This window comes from Mustela nigripes, chromosome 13, assembly GCF_022355385.1.
Source record: "Mustela nigripes isolate SB6536 chromosome 13, MUSNIG.SB6536, whole genome shotgun sequence".
Lineage (NCBI taxonomy): Eukaryota > Metazoa > Chordata > Mammalia > Carnivora > Mustelidae > Mustela > Mustela nigripes.
In genome coordinates, this window is record NC_081569.1 from 36,157,762 (window position 1) to 36,180,552 (window position 22,791).

Consider the following 22,791-nt stretch of genomic DNA (forward strand, 5'->3'; position numbering starts at 1 on the left):
ATGGAGTCAAAGAGGAACAGAAAGAAAGCATTCAGAGCTAAAATACACATTAATGGTAGTCTTGCAAAATAATACAACTAAATCTAAAGTTGCAAAGGGTACAAAAATCAAATGTTAAATAATAACTTACGATAGCCAGACTTTGACGTACTAAGGAATACAGGTTGCCTCTGAGAGAGTCTCTTTTGGAAATGACAATTGTTTTCTTTAAAGAGTAGGATTTTATATATTCAGTTATAAACTTGATGTCAAAGACAAGACTTCTCTGGTCATTAGCTACACTGAAGATAAAAAGCATGGATTCATGTGTTTGCATTGCTAGGGCCTTTCATAAGTAAACTCCTACATGCTTACAACTACTAAAATTATAAGCTGCATTCTGAGGGAATGCAAACATTGAGACCTGAGACCACAAAATGAAGTGAAGCAACTCTACCCACAAAAACTGAACTGTGAATGAGGTACCTATAACATGTGTGTGTGGGCAAAACTTGGAGCAGGTTCCTAAATAATGAAATACTGTTAACTTTTTTTAGTTACTAAATAAAGAATTTTCTTTCTTTATGGCAGGTATCCTTCATTTCAAACAGAATTCCATTATGCAAGATACTCTGTGCACCAAAATGCCAGGCAGAGAAACTTTGACCCATAAATATCTAAAATTTTAAAAAACTGATTATTATATGATAAATCAGAAATCAGAGAAAAACAAAACAAACAAAAAAAGAAAATATAATCCAATAAGCAAATATAGACTTAAGGAAGGATAATACCACGTTTTTTGATTGCCAAAGTAAGGGCTAACTATATTCTGTGATTAAAGAAAAAATTTCTTTCCTTCTATTATTATGTATTTCCCCATAAAGTGTTGGGCCGGTGGCTCTGGGAATGCAGGAGGAACAACAGAAATGACCGCTGACCTCCGGGGCCGCCGTCTTCCAGACCCTCCCCACCATTCCTCAACCCTTGACTCTCCCGCCAAAGGGATATATGCCCAGGTCACGGCTCCATAGGTAACCTGATACCTATGCAGGAAATAGAAGTATCAGGACCCCCCCCCCCCCCCCCCCCCCCGCCCCCCCCCCCCCCCCAAACGAGAGACACCCCCCCCCCGCCCCGCCCCCACCCCAAACCCCCTACCCAAAAAAAAAAAAAAAACCCCCCCCCCCCCCCCCCCCCCCCGCCCCATACCCTCCCGACCACCAAATACACTACCATATATGGATGTGAGCCCATGCCCTGCCTTGGCCTGATAAAAGACCCCCACCGACTCCCTCCCAGTGCGACTTCCCTGACTCCGCTTTCCAGAGTCGCGGAGCCTCGCCCGAGGGTGCCCACCTCCTCCCTGCACGACTTTCCTGGCTCCTCTTCTCCTGAGCCCTGAAACTTTGCTGGAGGGCACCTTTAATAAATCTTGCCTTGTGCCTACCTCACCTGGTGTCGTGTTTATCTCACCTATAAAACCTTACATAAAGGGGCGCCTGGGTGGCTCAGTGGGTTAAGCCGCTGCCTTCAGCTCAGGTCATGATCTCAGGGTCCTGGGATCGAGTCCCGCATCGGGCTCTCTGCTCAGTGGGGAGCCTGCTTCCTCCTCTCTCTGTCTGCCTCTCTGGCTACTTGTGATCTCTCTCTGTCAAATAAATAAATAAAATCTTAAAAAAAAAAAAAAAAACCTTACATAAAGTAAAATCTTAAATAGTGCATTTAAGAAATTCCTAGAGGGGCACCTGGATGGCTCAGTAAGTTAAGCATCCGACTCTTGATCTCAGCTCAGGTCTTGATCTCAGGGTTGAGTTCAAGCCCTGTGTTGGAACTTACTTAACAAATTCCCAGAAAGCTTTGTTACAAAAGCATGGCTTATTCTCAAGCTTTCTTTCTCAAAGATATGAGTGTGTGAGGTATTGCCCAGTGCTAGGGGAGGTGCCTCACCTTTACAGTTCTTCTGGAAGCTTAATCAGACCCTCAACTAAAAAGGCTTGACTGTTGAAGAAGGCACAGACAAGAAAACTCTTCAAAGCTAATTAGTGCCAATATACTGTGTGCCTTCAGTAAATGTTGCTTCAGTGAGAATGTCAAGAGGCAGGTGTTTTAGGGTCCCCTTTTCAAATCATGAATTGTTCTGCCAGAAGAAACCCTAAGAGGTCATCTGGTACAGTACTATCATTCTACAAAAGAAGAGCCTGCAGTTCAGAGACCTTCAATAATTCACACTGTCCCTTGGCTCACTAGTAGCAGTGCTTTGGACAAGAATTCCAGCCTCCAAATGCCCATCCAATTCTACTCCAAATACGTGCTCTCTGCCTCTTCCTCCCTTACTTTCGATGCATGTAGCTCTGCCCAAATACTTGACTTGTCCTGTCATCCGTGAAAACTGTTAAATTCTCTTTGTCCCAGATAAATACGGCATTTTATTAGATCACATGCATTCTTTCCCTCCCCCATTCCCTCCTTTCCTCTGAGACCATCCATCCTCACCCCAGCCATGAGAGGAAAAGTAGCCAGAATTACATTTCATAAAAGCGTTCCTAATTAGTAAAGTCTTCTCAAAGTTTCCATATATTTGACTTATAAAGAGTAAACTGTATTCTTACTTTATGGAGGAGAATAGGACATAGTTTCAGAAAACTCTAAAAAATCAGAAAGTTAATGACTTAATTATAATAAATGCTCTCCTTTATAATCATTGTATTCTCTATTTGCTAACCTTTAAGAACACAGTCAATAATGGCTATTCATTCTACAGAAATGTCCTTAGAAGGAAGAAATGTTTAATGGGTAAAATAAACAAATGTCCATGTAAATCATTTTTATTGCACACATTAACTGCATTGAATAAAGTTATTTTTTTCTTCAGAGTATAGTAAAATAAGAAATGAGATATTTTCTTTTCACCAAATATTGAACCAAATATTTTATAAGATCTCACCTCTAATTCCTCAGCCTGTTCTGTGTTATCTTCTTCTGAGCCACTGGTTTTAGGTAAATAAGTCATTTTTAATCTCAGATAACCTTTAACTCTTGATTTGTGACTGTAGAAAAGAAAATAATTATTCGTAAAACTTTAAGAAGAAAAGCATTCCATTAACAAGAGTTTACTGAATACCTACTAGCTACGAGAGCGGACCCAAAGACAAGCTCAAGGACAGAAGATATCGAGAGGCAAAGGAGTGAGTGGTGGAGAAAATGTAACAAATATAAATAAAAGTTATTCAGTAAATAAGATACTAAGGAAGGGTGAGTGACAGATCAGGGAGAAGGTGAAGGAGCAGTTGCATCTGAGTGAGTCCCAGCAGAATGGGGAGGATTTTGACCTGTGGCAGTGAAGGGAAAAGTCTATGAGTAGAGAAAAGACTAAAAATGAGGAAACAGGTGGGAAAGCAGGTGATCAATGAAGGAAATGGCAACTGTCGGCTTGGCTGGCCCACGGGATACACAACGGAGGGAGGGATGACTCAGAGGATGAGGTCCGTGTGAAACAAGAGAGCTGTCTATTTTACTTTGCACACAGTGTGAAGCCAGAAAATGTGGGAGATCGGGAGAGGCATCCTCAGAGATATGCTCTGGAGAGACTAATCTGGTTAGACTGCAGAGGATGACAGAAGAGTAGAGTGCAAGGCCTGCTGTCTTTCTTGGACAGCTGTTCGAATCTATCATACATTAATTTACCAACTCGATTTCCACAATGGATCTTGTATCACCTCTTTCAATAATGCGTTGTCCAAGCTAAAGGCTGTGTGTGTGGTGTTAATACTGAAAATATTTTAAGTCTGTGTACTGCCCCCACCGATTCTAGCATTCTACTTACTTAAGTCTTTCCTTGTCCTCACTTTCTGTATAGATATTTTGGTGGTTTTTATAGATATCAGCTATGTAACTCATTACCCCTTTCCTTTCTTGATTAAAAAAAAAGTCCCATCTTTTATTTTTTATTTAAGAGCTACTCCCTTCCTCACCCCACCTCATCTCTCAGGTGTTCTTTGTACAGTTCTCATGAATTTGGAAACTGGACCTTTCCTGAGTGGTCAATAGAATCCCCGATGCTTATTTCTAAGGCCACTAATGTGACTTGTGTCTCCATTTTTTAAGGGGGAATGAACACTGACTTGTTGCCACAACAGACGGATACAGAAAACTTGCTCAGATAATGGTTTTTACAAGAGTTTCGCTATAATGGTATGTTCCAGGAGTTTATTAAAAAGGTTTTATTTATTTATTTATTGGAGTGAGAGAAAGAGAGAGAGTGGGGGAGGGGGGAGGAAGAATGGCAGGGAGGAGCAGAGGGAGAGGAACAAGGCTCCATGCTGAGCAGGGAGCCCAACCTGGAGCTCGACCTCTGGACCCTGAGATCATCACCCCAGCCAAAATCCAGTCATCCACTTAACCAACTGAGCCACCACCCAGGTGCTTCCACATCTTCTCAACTAAACAATAAGCCTGTGGGTTTGGACTCAATGGGGGTCAGAAAATCCAAGAAAGCAGTACATTTTCTACTGATTTAAAGTTTTTCTGCACTTGCAGTGAAATCCAGTGTAGACGGAAGATGTAAATTATATTTTTTAAAGATAAAGATACAAGAAAGCAGGTGACAAAATGAAAAGCAGGTTGCTAGGGAAATCAAATAAGAGAAAAAAATATTTATTTATTCTTGGTATGCAGATACCACAAGCAGTCTAAAACTAAAGAAGGAAAAGAGATTTATATTCCAAGACTTCTACAGTTAAATATATAACATCTCTTGCAGAAAGTAAATATTAAGATAGTACTGTCCCTTTTATTTTGCCTTAATAATTTATAGTACAAAGAGTAATTGCATGTCTTTTTTTTTTAAGATTTTATTTTCATTTATTTGACAGAGATGACAAGTAGGCAGAGAGGCAGGCAGAGAGAGGGGGAAGCAGGCTCCCCACTGAGCAGAGACCCTGATGCGGGGCTCGATCCCAGGGCCCTGGGATCATGACCTGAGCTGAAGGCAGAGGCTTTAACCCCCTGAGCCACCCAGGCGCCCCAATTACATGTCTTTAAATGAAAAAATTTAGTAAGGTCCCATAGTGTGTCTTTCAATTGTATTTTCTAGTTTAAAAAAAAAAAGGGCAAATATTGTACAGATGAACAGATATACTTTGTTAATCTGACTGTGACTTTTTTGACAGTAAATCCATATGTTACTTCGCTAGATTTTACTTGACTATGTGGTACAGATGATCAAAAGGAGTTTTATTTACAGTTTAAAACTTAAAAATTTTAAACCAAATAATTCAGTTTAGGAAAATGGAATTATGAACATGGTATTTAGGTTTTAAATTCTAAGTCTTTGCTCATGTTATTTTCTCTAAATGTTTCAGTTTTCCGAAATATTTTTTACTAACATATGCAAGATGTAGTTAGGTTTTTCTGAAATTGGTTTTGTGTATGTCAAGTTGGATATTGCTCTTGGTGGAACTAATGTTTGTGATTTTTTAAAAGGACAGTATGATAAAATTATACACACTTAAAGATAACAAATAAGACAACATAAACAAATAAATAAAACAACAATAAAATGATAAACAATGATAAAAAATGATAAAATTACATATACTTTAAAATAACAAAACAATATAAACAAATACGTAAATAAAACAAATAAATCAAACAAATAAATAAAAACAAATACAACAGTAACAAAATTCCACCTTTTAGTCTGATAAATATTAGGGGACAAGTCTTTCCTAAGAAGTATGAAAAATACTTCCCTGTATTTTCAGAATTATTTTGTGCTGTGCATATATTACTTTTTAATCAGAAATAACAGTAAAGCTTTTAAAAAATCATATTTAGAAGTAGCTTATTTACAAAGGTTTAAACTTTGAATTTCCAAAGAGGCTACTATAAGATATAATGAGATTTTAAAAATTAATATGTTATTATTTTATACTTACTGACCTTCTCGGGTGAAGAACAAAATCCTTAAATGTATACGGTCTCTCCATTCTTGGATTTTCTGTCTGGAACAAAACAGTGGGTTTTCAAGAGATATCTATCAACACTAAAAACATGTACTGAAGTTAGATGTGAGAAAAATGTGGCTTTAGATCATAAAATGGTTATAGCGGGTAGCTTGACGGGCTTCCACCTTCCTGCACCCTGGGACTTGCAGCAGCATCACACCTCAGTACCAAACAAGCTGAGAAGGAGCACTGAGGAGCCAATGGAGTTAAGAAGGGGAAACAAGGGAGAGTGGTTAGCCATGTTGGTGCCCCAAAGAAATACAGAATCTGTACAGTGTCAGCAAGTGGGCGTGGTTAGAGCATACAGCCCATTCCAGGAAAACAAAAAAGTCAATGGCTTGGAAAGTGAGACTGGATTAAATAGATTATCAAAAGCTTATGATCTCTGAAGACTAGGGAGAGCCAATAAATATCTCAAAAGACTGACACAGTAAAGAAGCATTACTGTTTCTTATCATGTTCAACAGCTCCCCTAACATAATAATAATAATAATAAAACAAAAAGTTCAACAACCCTTTGCTTTTAATGCTCTTTACCTCTCGCTTACATTTTGCATTAACTACCCATTCGGTCTTGGAATTCTTTTCCTTAAGTTCATGACATTGTTTGTTTGTTTGTTTTCTCCTGTTTCTCCATGTCTGTCTTCTCCTCCAGTTGACCCACACTGACCGAGGCTCAAGGTCCGGCCTTTGAAGCTCTCATCTCGCTTACATGGACAGCCCATCATTCTCAGTGAGTCTGACGTGGTAACTCTCAATCCTTCCAGCCTCTTCCTCTACAATTGATTTTTTTATATTTCTGTCGTCCGCCCACTTTAGGCTTCCATTTTTCCTATTTTCTGTTGAAATTCATTACGGCCCAAAACAAACTGATCTCTTTTCAAAACAAAATGGATTTTCTTCCTACCTTTTCTACTTGAGACACCTCATTGACTTCCCAAATTCAACCTGTATTATCATTACTTTCTGTTTATTTTTTTCCCTCAACCTCCATGTCAGAAACCTGGCCCAACAGTGCTTTGTTATGAAATGTTTCCTGAATCTTATCTTTCTTCATTGGTGTTATATGCTTGGTCCACATTCAGTTTCATGCACATATTGCTGGAAATGTCCTAGGTTCTTTCTGTGAGTCTAAGCTGTCCCCAATCTACTTATTCAACAGAATATTTCCAAACTTATTTTCCTCAGACATGCTTTCCTAACATCAACCAACCTCAGCAACTCTCTATTTCTTACTCTGGTTCAGGTAAGGGAATCTTGGAAATAAAATTAAAATGGAAAATTGAGATGAGTTTTCAGAAAGTAATATGCTCAAGAAATAATAGCAGTATATATTTTATAAATAAAATATTCACATTTACTATATATTATGCACCTGTATTTATTAGAAAAAAAAAGAATAAACAAAAATATTAAAATCATGGATATCTATACCAACCGGTAATGGATAAAGAGGAACATCGACTTGACCCAGGAAATCATCTCTTGTCTACAAGAAAAAGAAGAAAAAATAAGATTAGTAGTATGTATTTAGAAAAAAATTGATGAGGGACGCCTGTGTGGCTCAGTCAGTTAAGCATCTGCCTTCAGCTCAGGTCATGATACCAGAGTCCTGGGATTGAGCCCCGCATAGGGCTCTCTGCTCAGCAAGGAGTGGAGCCACTTTCTCCCTCAGCCTATCGCCCCTCTGCTTGTGCTGCTTGCTCTCTCTCTCTCTCTCTGACAAATAAATAAATAAAATCTTTAAATAAAAAAAGAAAAGAAAAAAAATTGATGAGCTACTGTCATCATTCACAAAAAATGTAGAAGTCTTTTGTTGTTTAACCCTACGTGATATCAAAGGAAAATAAAATGGAAGATGGTACAATTTGTGATAATGGCAGGATAGAGTATTTTAGACTGATCCTTTTGCAGATAATAATTATATACTCTGAAAAAATATAAAAACTGTTTGAAAGCACTACAGAGTTACCACAAGCAAGTGGAAACTGAGGGGAGTTGATCTTTGAAAGAAGAAACTGTATTGTGTAGGATTCATATTTCTATGGCTTTTTACCTGATAGTAGTTCAGAGTACTTGACAGTTCATACGGTGGTATGATTATTACTCAAGCAGAAATATGACATCTTATTCATTTGGGGAGTATGAAGACCTAGTTTGAGGTTAACACCCTAACTAGAAAGTGAGGGGGACAATCTCTGAAAGACAGAAGCCAAAGAAGTCCCTCCAAATCTATACATAAACTCCACTCAAATTCTTAGCTGATTCCTGAACTTTATATATGAAAGCCAGCAGCTGGAGCACTGAGCATAGATTTCAGTTGCTGTTCACCTAAGGTCTTGAGATAGCATTTGGATTTCAGCTAAGTTAACAAATTGCTAGAACAAAAGACAACTCTTCCTGGAAAGATGGTAAAATTGACTGTCTCAATCATTTCCCAAACACACTGTCCAGTATATAATAAAAAGTTACTAAATATGTGAAGAAACAGAAAAATGTGATCCAGTATCATAAGAAAAAGTCATTAATAGAAATTGGCCGCAATATAAGCTGGATCTTGGAATTAGCAGACAGAAAATAAAGTCATGGGACGCCTGGGTGGCTCAGTCGGTTAAGCCACTGCCTTCAGCTCAGGCCATGATCCCAGGGTCCTGGGACTGAGTCCCGCATTGGGTTCCTTGCTCCGCAGGGAGCCTGCTTCTCTCTCCACCTCTGCCTGCCACTCTGCCTGCTTGTGTGGTGCTCTCTCTCTCTCTCTCTGACAAATAAATAAATTCTTAAAAGAAAAAAAAGAAAAGAAAGTCATAATGAATGAGTGGAGGGGGAATTTCAGTAGTGAAATGGAAACTATAAAATTGAATCAAATGTACACTTTGAAATATATATAGGATTGAAAAATATAATATCTGAATTAAAGATCACTGGATGGGCTTAACATATGACTGGAGAAAAGTTCCACGAACTTTAAGGTACACCAAGAGAATTTATACAATGTGAAAAATAAAGAAGACTTCTGGAAAAATCTCATGCAGTCTGATATGTGTGTAACTGGAGTGCCAGAAAGAGAAGGGAGGGAGGAAGAGAGAGACTAGGAGAAAAAAAAATTGGAAGAAAACAGTAGTCAGCTTCCCCAAACATTAACATCTTACATAACCATAGCACAATGATTAAAATCAGGAATAATATTTTTTAGAGGAAATAGTAACACTTTCATATATTTAACATTTTATTCTTAAGGTTTTAGTTAAAAATAAAAACCTATGTACATAACAGTGTCTGTCACCCATAACATTTATCAAAGTATTTAAAGTAACTTATGAAAAACCTTGTCCCTCCAATCCAAGTTCCCAGAGGGAAGCAGGGTTAACTGTTCAATAAACTTCTTTCAGATGTTTTCCTACATGTATCTGTCTACATGTCTTTTTAAAGTTAATGTGTAATAAACATACATTATATTACTTTCAGTTATACAACATAGTGAATCAATATTTGTATATATTGCAAATAAGCACTACATAAGTTTACTTAACATCTATTACCATACATATTTTTTTCTCTTATGACGGAACTTACAAGATTTGCTCTCTTAGCAGCTTTGAAATACACAATACAGTATTTTTTATAGTTGCCATGGTGTACATTACACTCTCATGACTAATTTATCTTATAACTGTAAGTTTATACCTTTTGACTCCCTTTACCCATTTCACTCACCTCCACCCCCTTCCTCTGGAAACTACCAATTTGATCTCTGTATCCAAGAGTTTGTTTGTTTTTTGTTTTTTAGATTCCACAAATAAATGAAATCATATGGTATTTGTCTGACTTATTTCACTTAGCATAATACCCTCAGGGTTCATCCATGTTGTTGTAAATGATAAAATTTCATTTTTTGCTGAATAATATTCCATATATATATATACATATATGTGTATATATATATATATATATATAACCATATATACAATTAAAACCATCTTCTTTATCTGCTCATCCACTGATGGACTCTTATGTTGTTTCCACTGTTTAGCTATTGTAAATAATGTTGCAGTGCAATGGAGGTACAGATATACTTTCAAGTTAGTGTTGTCATTTTCTTTGGAAAAGTACCCAGCAGTGGAATTCCTGGATCATACGGTAATTTTGTTTTTAATTTTTTGAAGAACTGCCATACAGCTTTCCATATTGGCTGTACCAATATACATTCCCATTAACAAAGCAAAAGGGGGCGCCTGGGTGGCTCAGTGGGTTAGGCCGCTGCCTTCGGCTCGGGTCATGATCTCAGGGTCCTGGGATCGAGTCCCGCATTGGGCTCTCTGCTCAGCGGGGAGCCTGCTTCCTCCTCTCTCTCTCTGCCTGCCTCTCTGCCCACTTGTGATCTCTCTCTGTCAAATAAATAAATAAAATCTTTAAAAAAACAACAACAACAACAACAAAAAAACAAAGCAAAAGGGTTCCTTTTTCTACACACCCTCACCAGCACTTGTTATTTCTTGTCTTTTTGATATTAGCCCTTCTGACAGGTGTGTGGTGATATATGATGTGGTCTTCATCTGCACTTCCTTGATGATGAATAGTGTTGAACATCTCTCCATGGGTCTGTTGGCCATATGTATGTTTTGTCTGGGAAAATGTCCGTTCAGATCCTCTGCTCGTTTTTTGAATTAGATTGTTCATTTACTATTGAATTGTATGAAAAACCAGGAATGGTATTAGCTATTCTACAGACCTTATTCAAATCTCACTGATTATCCCAATAATTTTACTCCAGAATCCAATTCAGGATTGCACACTGCACTAAGTTATCATGTCTCCTTAATGCCCTTTAATCTGGAAAGTACCCTCAGTCTCTTTTTGTCTTTCATGTTTTTGACTCTTATGAAGAATAATGTCCAGTTATAGAATGTTCATCAATTTGGGTTCATGTAATATTTCTTCATGGTTGAATTTAGGTTATGCATTTTTTTGCAAGAATACCATAAAAGTAATATTGGGACTTTTCTCAGTGCATCATGTCAATAGTCAATAAACACTGGAATCTTATACATTATGAACAGCTAGGGACCACTAAATATTTAAGGACAGTCTGTAACATGAAAAACAGAGACTTAAATGCCTTCACCCAAATAAAACAAACAGAAAGAAGTGAGTCAGAGGAATCAGAATCATGTCAGACTACAGGAGAAATCCTTCAGAAAAACTATAATTAACATTCTCAGAGGTAAAAGATGAAGCATCTGTCAAACAGAATAGGAAGTTATGAAAAAAGCAGCACTTAGAGAACAAAAAAAGAGCTGTCGGGAATTAAAGATATAACCGAAATCAAAGGTTTGATACAGAGTTAGAAAATAGAGTTTAAAAAAATTCTCACAAAGTAGAACTAAAAGACAAAAGAAAAGACTTCTTGCCAAAATAAGGGAATTACCGGACAAATTTAACTCCACATCTAAATAACAGGCATTCCAGAGAGAAAAAAGAAAAGGGAAGAAATTATCTTCGAAGAAGCATTTTTTAAAAACTTCCCTTAAATTCAAACAAATGAATTTTGAGAGTGAAAGGTCCCACTGAGTGTTAGGCAAAATCCATGAAAAAACATGCACAGTAAGGCATATCAGAGTGACATTTCAGGGTATCAGATATAAAGAAATTCTAAGCTTTTAGAGCTAGAGAGACACAAAACAGATTATACACAAAACTGAAAACAAGAGAATAATGTCTTTTAAATAATGGGAGAAAAATACTTCCTACATTGAATTTGATACCCAGCCAAAATATCTTCTTTAATAATGAAGATAAAATAAAGAGATTTTCAGATGCTGGTGTTCTTAGTAAGGTAACAGAGGACACATTCCACCAAAATAAGGGAGTACATCATAGTAAGGGAAGATGCAGGAGATTCAAGACAGGAGATGAGAAAAGAGGATTTCCCAAATGATGGGGAAGGAACTTTCAGAATAACAATAGTGTAAGATCTATAGAAAAAATAGTGCATACTGGAGCTGGAGGATGGATGGCTATAAGAAGGATGCTTCCAGAACAGGAATACCAGATCTGTCTAATAGGATTTTGTTAGAATGAAATAAGATAATATACACAGAATGCTTTGCATAATACCCAGCTTGCAATAAGCATTCAATAAATGTTAGTTGTTGTACTTGGAATGCTGGATTCTGTAATGAGGCCCCTGTTCCTCTTCTGATAAAACAGTCTGTAGACATTTCAAACAGGTTCATACAATGAAAGGAGCATGCCTGGAGACTGAAGCCTAGTAAATTAGTTAGTTTAGGGCTGTATTTCTATTTTAGAACTTGAGATGATAATTTTTGAAATGGACAAGTTAGCTTTTAGTTATACCTTCAAGGCTGTCCTATGGTATGGTTCTTTTTTCCTGTTTTTATTGCAACTAGATGTCACACTCTGTAAATCCGAGCTTTAAGAAGCTATAAATAGGTGAGAAAGTAAAATACAACAAAATATAGTAAAATCCTAACCAGGATGACTGAGGAATAAGTTTTTTTGGTTAACTGAAAGATCTAATTAACTTAGTTTAGTATTTACCAGATAAAAAAATAAACCACTTTATTTTTCTTTTTGGTTTTTGTCTTACTGAATAGCCTTGCCCTTAGTAAACTGAACAGAGAAAATATCTACCTGATTGATAATTAATGATCTTTCAGGGCTTCAAAAACATGTTTGTGGTCAATCATCACTGGAGTCCACACAGATATTGAACAGGATTTCTCAACCTGAGCACTACTGACAATATGAGCCAAATAATTTTATTGTTGTGGGGGCTGACCTAGCAACACTCTTGGACTCTACCCACTAGATGTCAGCACCCCCCTCCACCAGCTTTGACAACCAAACATGACTCCTGCCATTGTCAAATGTCCCGTGGGTGGCTGTCCCAGGTTGAGAGCCATTGCTAAAGATATCGAACAGAATGTCTCCAACAGTGAGTAAAAGACCCTCCCTCTTCAAATAACACCTTTATTGAGATTCTTATAATATACAATTTACCCACTTAAAGTATACAATCAATTTTAGAACACTTTTGTCATTCCACAAAGAAAATACATACGTATTAGCTATCACTCCCTATCCGCCCCGCCCCTGCCTTAGCCCTAAGAAACCATCAGTCTACTTTCTGTCTCAATGGATTTGCCTATACTGGACACTTCATATAAAAGGAGTCACATAATCTATGATCCTTTATGACTGGCATCTTTCCCTTACAATGTTTTCAAGGTTCATTCACATTGTAGCAAGTATCACTACTTCATTCCCTTTTGAATTTGAATATTATATTTCATGGATATATCATATTATTTGTCTATTAATCAGCTGGTTGACATTTGGGCTGTTCCCATTTTTTGGCTATTATAAAAAATGCTGCTATGAACATTCAAGTACAAGTTTTTGTGCTGACATGTTTTCATTTCTCTTGGGTATATACTTTGGGAATAAAATCATTGGATCATGTGGTAACTCCGTTTAATCTTTTTAGGAACTGCCATACTTTCCGAAGTAACTATACCATTTTCTATTTCCACCACCACCGTATGAGGGCCCTGATTTCTCCATATCTTTAACAACACTTACTATTACCTAACGTTTTGATACAGCTTTCTTAGTCAGTATGAAGTAGTAACTCATTCATTCTTTCTGCATTTCCCTGACAGGCAATGACGTTGGACAGCTTTCCATGTACTTATTGTGCTCCTTATTTCTCAAAGTCTCTTAACTTAGAAATCTTCCCTTCTGATTCAGTGTGCATTGCAGAAGCAGCGCCTGTCCCTGTGGAACAGAAAGAAACCATCTCGTTCCATATATTGCTCCATGTTCCTTGTTTGCTGACTGCATTTTGTGAACAAAAGCATAGAACAAAAATCCCATTTAATGAAAATTTCCTTGTCTCAAGTAATTTTGATATGGAATTTTAAAAACTTCTTGCAAGGCATCTTCCTTCTTCAAAATAAGTGATCTGAAATGAGTTTCTTAACTTCTACTTAAATGAAAAGGTCCCAAAGAACTATATTTCTAATATTAGAATGAATAAATTTTCCAAACTAAAAGTCAATATACATGGTCTGAAGAGATGGAGAATATGAAACTGGGAATTATCCTGGAAAGTCTGGGACATATGGTTGCTATAAATATAGGACAATTAGGGGTTCTTTTTCCATTTGCAAAGAAAAAGTAATAGTTTTGAATTCATTCCTATGAAAGCAAGTCAGTCTGTGATGTTCATTAATGTTTCTCTAGCCAACCAATTGTTCCAAATTCTGAATATCAAGCATTTCCTTGCAAGAGTTATTACCTATATTTGAACTGTATGTGGCTTACTTTATAAAGTAAATCTGCATTCAGTAAAATATAAGTAATTTTAATACACCTGAAATCTGGGGTGCCTGGGTGACTCAGTGGGTTAAAGCCTCTGCCTTCGGCTCAGGTCATGATCTCAGGGTACTGGGATGGAGCCTCACATCAGGCTCTCTGCTCAGCAGGGAGCCTGCTTCCTCCTTTCTCTCTGCCTGCCTCTCTGCCTACTTGAGATCTGTGTCTGTCAAATAAATAAATAAAATCTTTAAAAAAAAAAACCTGAAATCTGAGTAAGAATTTAGAACAGCAGGTGATTTTAAGCAGGACCATCTGTACTAGGCACAGCTCTGTCAGTAAATAATACTTTTTCTTACATTTCAAAGATACAAATTTCAGTTTCTTAAAACAATTTTTAGAATATAAAAAAAGAAAAATCCAAATTGCTCTTTTTACAAAACTTCAATTACAACTATAGATGCCTCTAAGTTTAGAAGGACAGACTATTATTAACTTTGATAAGGCTGCATAGCAGTTGAATTTCTGCTTTAAGAGAACCCAATGTTACAAAAAATCAGAAATTTAAAAACAAAGTGTCACAGCTTTGAAGAATACTGAATACTTGCCTTTAAAAAGTTTCCATTAAATTGAAGTTAGAAATAATTTCCCAGGGCAAATCTATGTATGAAGCAAAATAATAAAGGAAGACTCACTTCCTTGCAATCAAAGCTAAACAACATAGCCAAAGTTTCTTTTGCTGTAATAGCCAACTTTTACTTTCAATTATATTTTTTAATGAAAATAAATTTTATACATGAATAAAAATAATTTTATACATGAATAACTTTATATAAATATATCATAGTTTCAGTTTGCAGACTTAGCCATCAGCACTTTTTTTTTTTTAAATCAAGCTGATCTTCTAAAGTAATTTTAAGACAAAGGTAAAGCATGCAGAGGATACAAAATTAAAAGGAAAAGGGTTCCCAGCCCCCAACTATCTAATTCTACCCTCCGTCTTTCCAAGAGTCAGTAGTTGCTATTTTTGTGTGTTTGGTGTGTTTGGATCTGAAACTATTCAGAGTTTTCTTTGACATACTGTTATGCATCTTACTTTATTTTCTCTTCAACAGTATCTTTAGGGCTTTGTCCGATATCAGATCGTGTAGAGACACTTTACCTGTGGCTATATAGTATGCCACTGTATAGAATACCAAAATTTATTTCACTAGTTCCCTATTGAAAGATATTCAATGGTTTCTAATCTTTTTTCTGTTATAAACAATGCCTCAATGAATAAACTTCTATTTTTTATATTGCATATATACCTGAGAAAATTTTCATTCTGTGTAATAATAAAGATAACAGTAGATTAATCTGAACTAATCTGAAGTGGAAACAGATCTCAGTGACTGACTGGCTATTACAGAAGGGAACGGTGTCCAGAGTGAGCCAAAACCGCATATAAATTTTCAAAGATCAAAAATTCAAGATTAAAAGTGTGCATTTGAATCAACAGTGCCAACAACTTGCTCAGTGCCAATAACTCCTGTCTTCATACAGCTATATTCAAATTGTCTATGTGCGAATGTCATGACTCTTCTGTGTAGATCACTGAAACTCTAAAAAAATGAATTGAAGTGGGTAGAAAAAAAGAAATAAATTCATAGCTATAAAAATGTTTAAACTGGGGATGCCTGGGTAGCTCAGTTGGATAAGCATCTGACTCTTGGTGCCTGCTCAGGCCTTGATCTCAGGGTTGTGAGTTCAAGCCTCGCATTGGGCTCTACACTGGGTGTGGAGCCTACTTGAAAGAAAGAAAGGAAGAAAGGAAGGAAAAGGGAGAGAGAGAGGGAGGAATTAAAATGTTCAAACTCTTGTTAATCATATTTAAATTAAGTCAAGAGATCAAGAGATATTCCACAGATCATAAAAGATGAGAGTAAAAAGCTCTGAAGCTGAAACAATAACCTAAAACCTCTTTCTATAAGGTAAATTTAAACTTTTATTCTATTATTTACATTAAGACGATAAATATTTTCTTGAACACATGAAAAACTGACATCTTGACAAAGCTCATGTGAATATGAGGAAAGTAAGTAAAAATTTTTTTTTTTTAAGATTTTTTATTTATCTATTTGACAGAGATCCCAAGTAGGCAGAGAGGCAGGCAGAGAGGAGTAAGCAGATTCCCTGCTGAGCAGGGAGCTAGATGCGGGCTCAATCCCAGGACCCTGAGATCATGACCGGAGCTGAAGGCAGAGGCTTAACGCACTGAGCCACCCAGGACGATCCAAGTAAGGAAAACTTTTAAGAACGAACTCATTTATAGCATTTTTTAAAAAATGAGGGACCATATATTTTCTGCTTCCAAAATTCTGTTAAAAAAGAACTATTATTGGGCACCTGGGTGGCTCAGTGGGTTAAAGCCTCTGCCTTCAGCTCAGGTCATGATCTCAGGGTCCTGGGATCGAGTCCCGCATCGGGCTCTCTGCTCGGCAGGGAGCCTGCTTCCTCCTCTCTCTGCCTTCCTCTCTGCCTACTTCTGATCTGTCTCTGTCAAAGAAATAAATAAAATCTTTAAAAAAAAAAAAGAACTATTATTATTATTTTTTTTAACTTTTATTTTTAATGAACATCCTTTCCCCCACAATCCATACTACATAGATTCGTATATCTTTGATGTTATAAATTTTAAAAAGATCATAAAAATGACTCTAACTTGAGCTTTCCTATTTCCTAGCATGTGCAGATCTTGTCAACTGGAGCTGCATGGGTATAGCCTCTGCCTTCTTCCTTCCACACTGACTCACGCTGACCTGCTTATTTTAAATGTTTTTCTGGAAGCTCAAGATTTATTGATTCCATCTTTTTAGTATGTTGAGGGGGAAATGGTGTTAGCTAAACAAACAGTATAATCTGATCTAGGCTATAAAATCACAGTGCTATGGAAACTGGATGTCTTTGCTTAAAGCAAACATTCAACGTCCCATGCTTGTAATCTGCTCAGCCAGCCGGCCAGCCAGCCTGTCTGCTAGATTTAACTCTAAGACACACACAGTTCTTGTTCTTTGACAATAGCCTCATACTGCTTGAAAATTTGGCTACACGTGTTCTACAGCCTTTAGCAACTCTCATATTTTTAAAGGGATTTTTACCTAATAGGCGGGGGTAAGAAGTTAGGAGAGGCCACTGTCCAGATCAGTTTCGGTTTGAACCATTCTCTGAATTTCAGTTTCCGTGGAGGTCTCCACATAACACATCACAAACGACAATTTATCTGGATACATTCCTCTATCTTCACATGCTGTAAAGTTTAGCTTATAATTTACTGTGAGGATTTTCAAATACAAAACCATTTTTTAAAAAATACGCTAAAGAAGGACTTTAAAGCAGACAAGAACAGGAATCAGACTGTGTTATCAAACCTGAACAGGATTTTATAATTATTTTCATAATTGAGCTTTAATATATCCAGCATACTTTTTAAGATTTTTTTATTTTTTTAAAGATTTTATTTATTTATTTGACAGAGAGACATAGTGAGAAAAGGAACATAAGCAGGGGGAATGGGAGAGGAAGAAGCAGGCTCCCAGTTGAGCAGGGAGCCCAGTGTGGGGCTTGATCCCAGGACCCTGCAATCATGACCTGAGCTGAAGGCAGAGGCTTAACCAACTGAGCCACCCAGCGCCCCTCTTTTTTTTTTTTTTAAGATTTTATTTATTTATTTCCAACATACTTTTATAAGCAATTTATATTGCTTGCCTCTAAACCAAAGAACTATAGAAGATAAGAAGAAAGTTTTGCATTTATTACAACTATCTGTCCCCTTTACAAAAGGCGAAAGGCTCATCAATTTTCTCCATTGTTTCAAATTTATATTTCCAAGCAAAGGAAAATCACAAGAGGACTAAACGTATAAAGTTATAGTTTAACCAGGAAATACCTACTACTAGATAACTGATAAAAGGGACAAGGCTCTTCCTTCTAGAAAAAAAAAAATATGGATTTTTGATTGAAAATAAACAGACACACAGATTCATCTTTCTGAGCTCCAATAAATTATGTTACTACTTTTTTCTTTCTAGGACTGTCTGCCCAGCTATTAGGAAATTTAAAAAGGGTAAACTTTGGGGACGCCTGGGTGACTCAGTGGGTTAAAGCCTATGTCTTCGGCTCAGGTCATGCTCCCAGGGTCCTGGGATTGAGCCCCACATGGGGCTTTCTGCTCCGCGGGGAGTCTGCTTCCTCCTCTCTCTCTGCCTGCCTCTCTGCCTACTTGTGATCTCTGTCTGACAAATAAATAAATAAAATCTTTTTTTTTTTTAAAAGGGTAAACTTTTGAAGAGACTGAAGCTAATAATCTCAGATAGAATTCTATAGTCTAAATGAGAAACAAGTAGATGACTTCTACTGTTGAGAAAGATCTAGTGACTTTATTTCTAAATCTAAATCTCTGATATTAATTTAAAAACAAGTAAGTGGGAGGAGATGAATTAAAATCATCACTTTAAAATGGCTCAAGGGAAGCCAGGGTGCCTGGGGAAGTAGTCTAGAGGCTTCTGCTTCCAGCCTTAATCTAGAGTTTCCAAGGATTTGAGTTGAGTTAGTCCACTCGAGTGGTTTTCACAGTTCTTACAAGTCCTCAAGTGTTACTCATGCTACGTCATCCAGTAGTCACATGGAGAGAACCACATCTCTGTTCAGTTTAATTTCTAAAGAAAACCAGGAAGAATAAACAATGATAACAGCTAAAGAAGAATAAGCAGGGCATCTAAATTTATTTATTGCTATCCTGCCTACTTCCAAATGGATTTGGCAGTTTGGAGATAACACACAAGGTAAATTAAGACACTTCAAGATAACAGACAGAATTCCTCTAAAAGAAGCAAAAGGAGTCAGTTTCTTGCATTTCTTTTAGCTTACACTGCAAAAATAAAAATCTATTTCCTAATTATAACAATGTTCTTTTCAGAACTTTCGAAGACTTGCTATTGAATAAATATCATTTCCCCAGTGTGTTCTGAAGAATCATAGATCTGCTGGATACTAAAAGAGGTCAAAGGTGGTCACAGACCTGGGAAACATTTGGTTAAACAAAACTCAAAAGTTCATTTCCTGTAGGACTTTAGAACTTCACTAGTGTGCATTGTGACAGCCTAAGAAATACAGCATGTGGTACTATACAAACTTATTTCCCAATGGGATGGGTTTATATGAGGTTATCTTGCAGACTGGGGAGGAACACATTTTAAAAACACTGGTCCAGAGGAAGAACTATAAATTCCTTAGCATGGAATGCTAGGTCTTTCCCAGCATTTCCAATCTACCTTGCAGCCTCGTCTATTAATAGAAGACCCCCCATAGAGTGCTATGCTTTTGCTGAACAAATCCTCTATTTCTCCTTCTCAAACTCACTTATGTTTCCTGGAAGGTTTTTCTCTCTCTGCCTGTGTGAATTCTCCGTATGAGGCCCAGCTCAATGCCATTCTAATGAAGCTTTTCCTGATGAGATTAAATTGCTAATTTCCTCCTCTATACTTCTACTTTACTTGGATCTTTTAACATCTGTATTAACAGTTCTCTTCTACTCCAAAAAAAAAAAAAATTATTAAATTACTTTAAAAAATTTACATGGCCTGACTTACTAGAATATATCATCTTCATGTCACTTATTCCCTCCTTTATAAAAACTAGCTATTGAGACCACAGGATGTACTCTATGATATGGGGAGAACTTACTTAATAGTTCTAGCATTATGAAACCAAATCAGCAATGTGACAGGAAATGCTACAACACCCAGAGAAGATGGTTTCAGATTTTCCTTTTCAGACAATAGATAAAGTCCCACTTGCCCATTTCAAGAGGGTTGAACTTTGCTGGAGCAAAAATCCAAAGGGTTAAATGGCCTGCTTGACTCCCTACAGTTTGATTGCCTTCTTCAATCTGGAACTGAATTTCGTTTTCTGCCACCAGTGTGATAACTTGGTAACGTTTGGGCTCCAGATCAGAATACTGCCCGTATTTTTCACTGCTTTGACTATGGCTATGTTCCCGGATCATTTACTGGATTTCCAGCCTCAGAAAAAGGTTTTCAGCCAGTTTTCTTTGAGTTGTAAGGGGCTGTTTCCCTTAGGAAATGGTAGTATGACCTCTTCCCTACACAGTCTCTAGCCTTCCCCATCTGCTCCTGACCTTTTCTGCCTTTTAGGGACCATGAGCCATTCCCTCGCCCACCCTTGGCCTATGGAATCCACCACTTGCAATCTGCACACAATTGATAAATCTTGACAGATAAAACATTTTGCATGAATCTGTAATTCAAGTTCCATGAGATTATAACCCTAATTTCCTATTAATACTATGACCAAGTTAAAAAAATACATCCATGAGGTGGAATCCACACTTGGATTCAGATGAAACTACCCCATTTAATAGTTTAAATATAACCTATGGATGTTTAAGAATGCTTAAAGGGAAGATTAAAAATAATCCCTAAGCTTTGCCTCATTGTGCGAGGCTTGCCAGGGTCTGGCTCATAGCAGGAAGTCGTTATTTTGCTCATTGGCCAATTGCTCCAGATTTTAGGTTAGTCACCTTTAGAGGTAACTGAATCTGAAATCTACATATGTTTCTTCACTGTATTAAACAGCAGCTAGCATTAGTAGGTCTGGAGAACACCTGTGACAATTCAGGATTTATCAAAGTTTTCTGACTACTTGAATGATGCGAACCTCTTGCAAACTCTCAAGGCAAGCAGCCTTGAGGCTACAGTCATTTCAACTCTCTGATCCTTAATTTAAAACCATTTTACATATTCTCCTGTCTTCCTCACATAGACTGGCCCATCAAAAGTTGGGATGATGTCTTCTTTTGTATTTCACAATAAAAAAATTCTTTAAAATATCAGCTTGCTAGAGTTTCAGTAGTATTTTTCTTAATCGACAAATAATACTAATAAGCAGAAGCAAGGTACAGTGACTGGCAAATACTTTCAAAAGATTTATTATTAGTAAAATGAATATATTAAGAGAGGACCTGAAGAAACTGGCCCAAGAATATCTCTAAACAACAAAGAAAATAGTTTATTATCAAATGATTCCCAATGTTTCTTGTTCTCCTCCTCCCCCTTGTTCTATTTTTTTTTTTTTTTAAGATTTTATTTATTTGACAGAGAGACACAGCGAGGGAGGGAACAAAAGCAGGGAGAGTGGGAGAGGGAGAAGCAGGCTTCCTGCCGAGCAGGGAGCCCGATGCGGGGCTCCATCCCAGGACCCTGGGATCATGACCTGAGCCAAAAGCAGACCCTTACCAACTGAGCCACCGAGGTGCCCCTCCCTCCTTGTTCTTCATTTTTTGTAAACTTTGGTAGAAGACTACTTATGTACTGGCAGAAAGAAATGATTTCTCTAACATCTTCTACCTTTTGAAATAATCTCTTTTACGTTTTTAGAAAATATTTCAGAAGTAGAAACTCATTATTCTTACAATTTGATTACCTGATCATTTGATCAAGTGTAAATTTAGCTGATCCATAAAGTTTTTGAAGTTACACCCCCACGAGGGTTAAAAACTCATACAATTTATGAGTATAATTGTATGAATAATTTATGAATATAATGTATCAATGAAAACAGAGGACCAAAGGAAAGGATGTGGGTCACTGTTGTTTAAGAAAATAAAAACTCAATGGATTCCTTTAAAACCTAAATTTCCTCACTTAAATAGCAGGTACCAGTGGAGAAAAATAAGGTCACTGAGATGTGGTTCCATTCCTTCTGCCATCACAGCTACCAAGAAGTGTAGCTTTAGGTGCCTTCCTCAATAGACTGGAGCACAGTCAAAGTTACAGGGGTATCAATGGCTTGAGGCTCAGAATGTAATGCTCTAGAGAAACCCTGTCCAATAGAACTTTGTGCAATAATGGAAGTACTGTGTATCTGTGCTGTTCAATGCAATAGCCAGTAGCTACTTGTGGCCACTGAGCACTTGAAGTATGTCTACTACGATAAGGTTCAGAATTTTAAAATTTGATTTCATTTCAATGAATTTCAATCTCCATAGCCACAGGTGGTAAATGGCCACTGTATTGGACTATGGAGTTCTGGCAAATTTTTCAGTAAAACAACACTCTCTGGCTTTAAGCTTTTACTTTTAGTTCTTGCCCAGCAATTCAGACATGTCCCCAAAGCTGAATAACTTTAAGAATGCTTAAAGTTACTTTAAAGTTACTTTAAATACTGCTCACCATACTGTATTTGGAATCATGACTACATTTTTTTAAAAAATCAGTTTGGTTTATCATACCTAAGGAAAGGTTGAGTTAAACATTGTAAATATGCCTTTGGGAAATAAGTCACGTTAAGAAAAGGAGGAGCCCAGTGGGACACAGTGGTACCCCAAAGTGGCAATACCTGTACATACAAAGCTAGCAATAGCAGTGTTCAGCTGGACTGGATTTGTTCAAGAGTGCATGGTAGCCAT

At 37.0% G+C, this 22,791-nt stretch overlaps 1 protein-coding gene across 5 annotated transcripts in view; it reads right to left on the reverse strand.

Moving 5' to 3' along the window:
- Positions 1-22,791, reverse strand: part of NEDD4 (NEDD4 E3 ubiquitin protein ligase) — a 124,761-nt gene that overhangs the window by 32,442 nt on the left and 69,528 nt on the right. For 3 of the 5 annotated variants that reach the window (XM_059371974.1, XM_059371971.1, XM_059371969.1), the window contains 3 exons: positions 7,426-7,476; positions 5,923-5,984; positions 2,927-3,029 (listed from right to left, as the gene is read on the reverse strand). The exons of 1 other annotated variant lie outside the window; for it this stretch is intronic. In XM_059371974.1, coding sequence (XP_059227957.1) covers positions 2,927-3,029; positions 5,923-5,984; positions 7,426-7,476 — 216 coding nt within the window. The remainder of the gene's footprint in view (positions 1-2,926; positions 3,030-5,922; positions 5,985-7,425; positions 7,477-22,791) is intronic. One more of the 5 variants, XM_059371970.1, reaches the window with a different exon arrangement.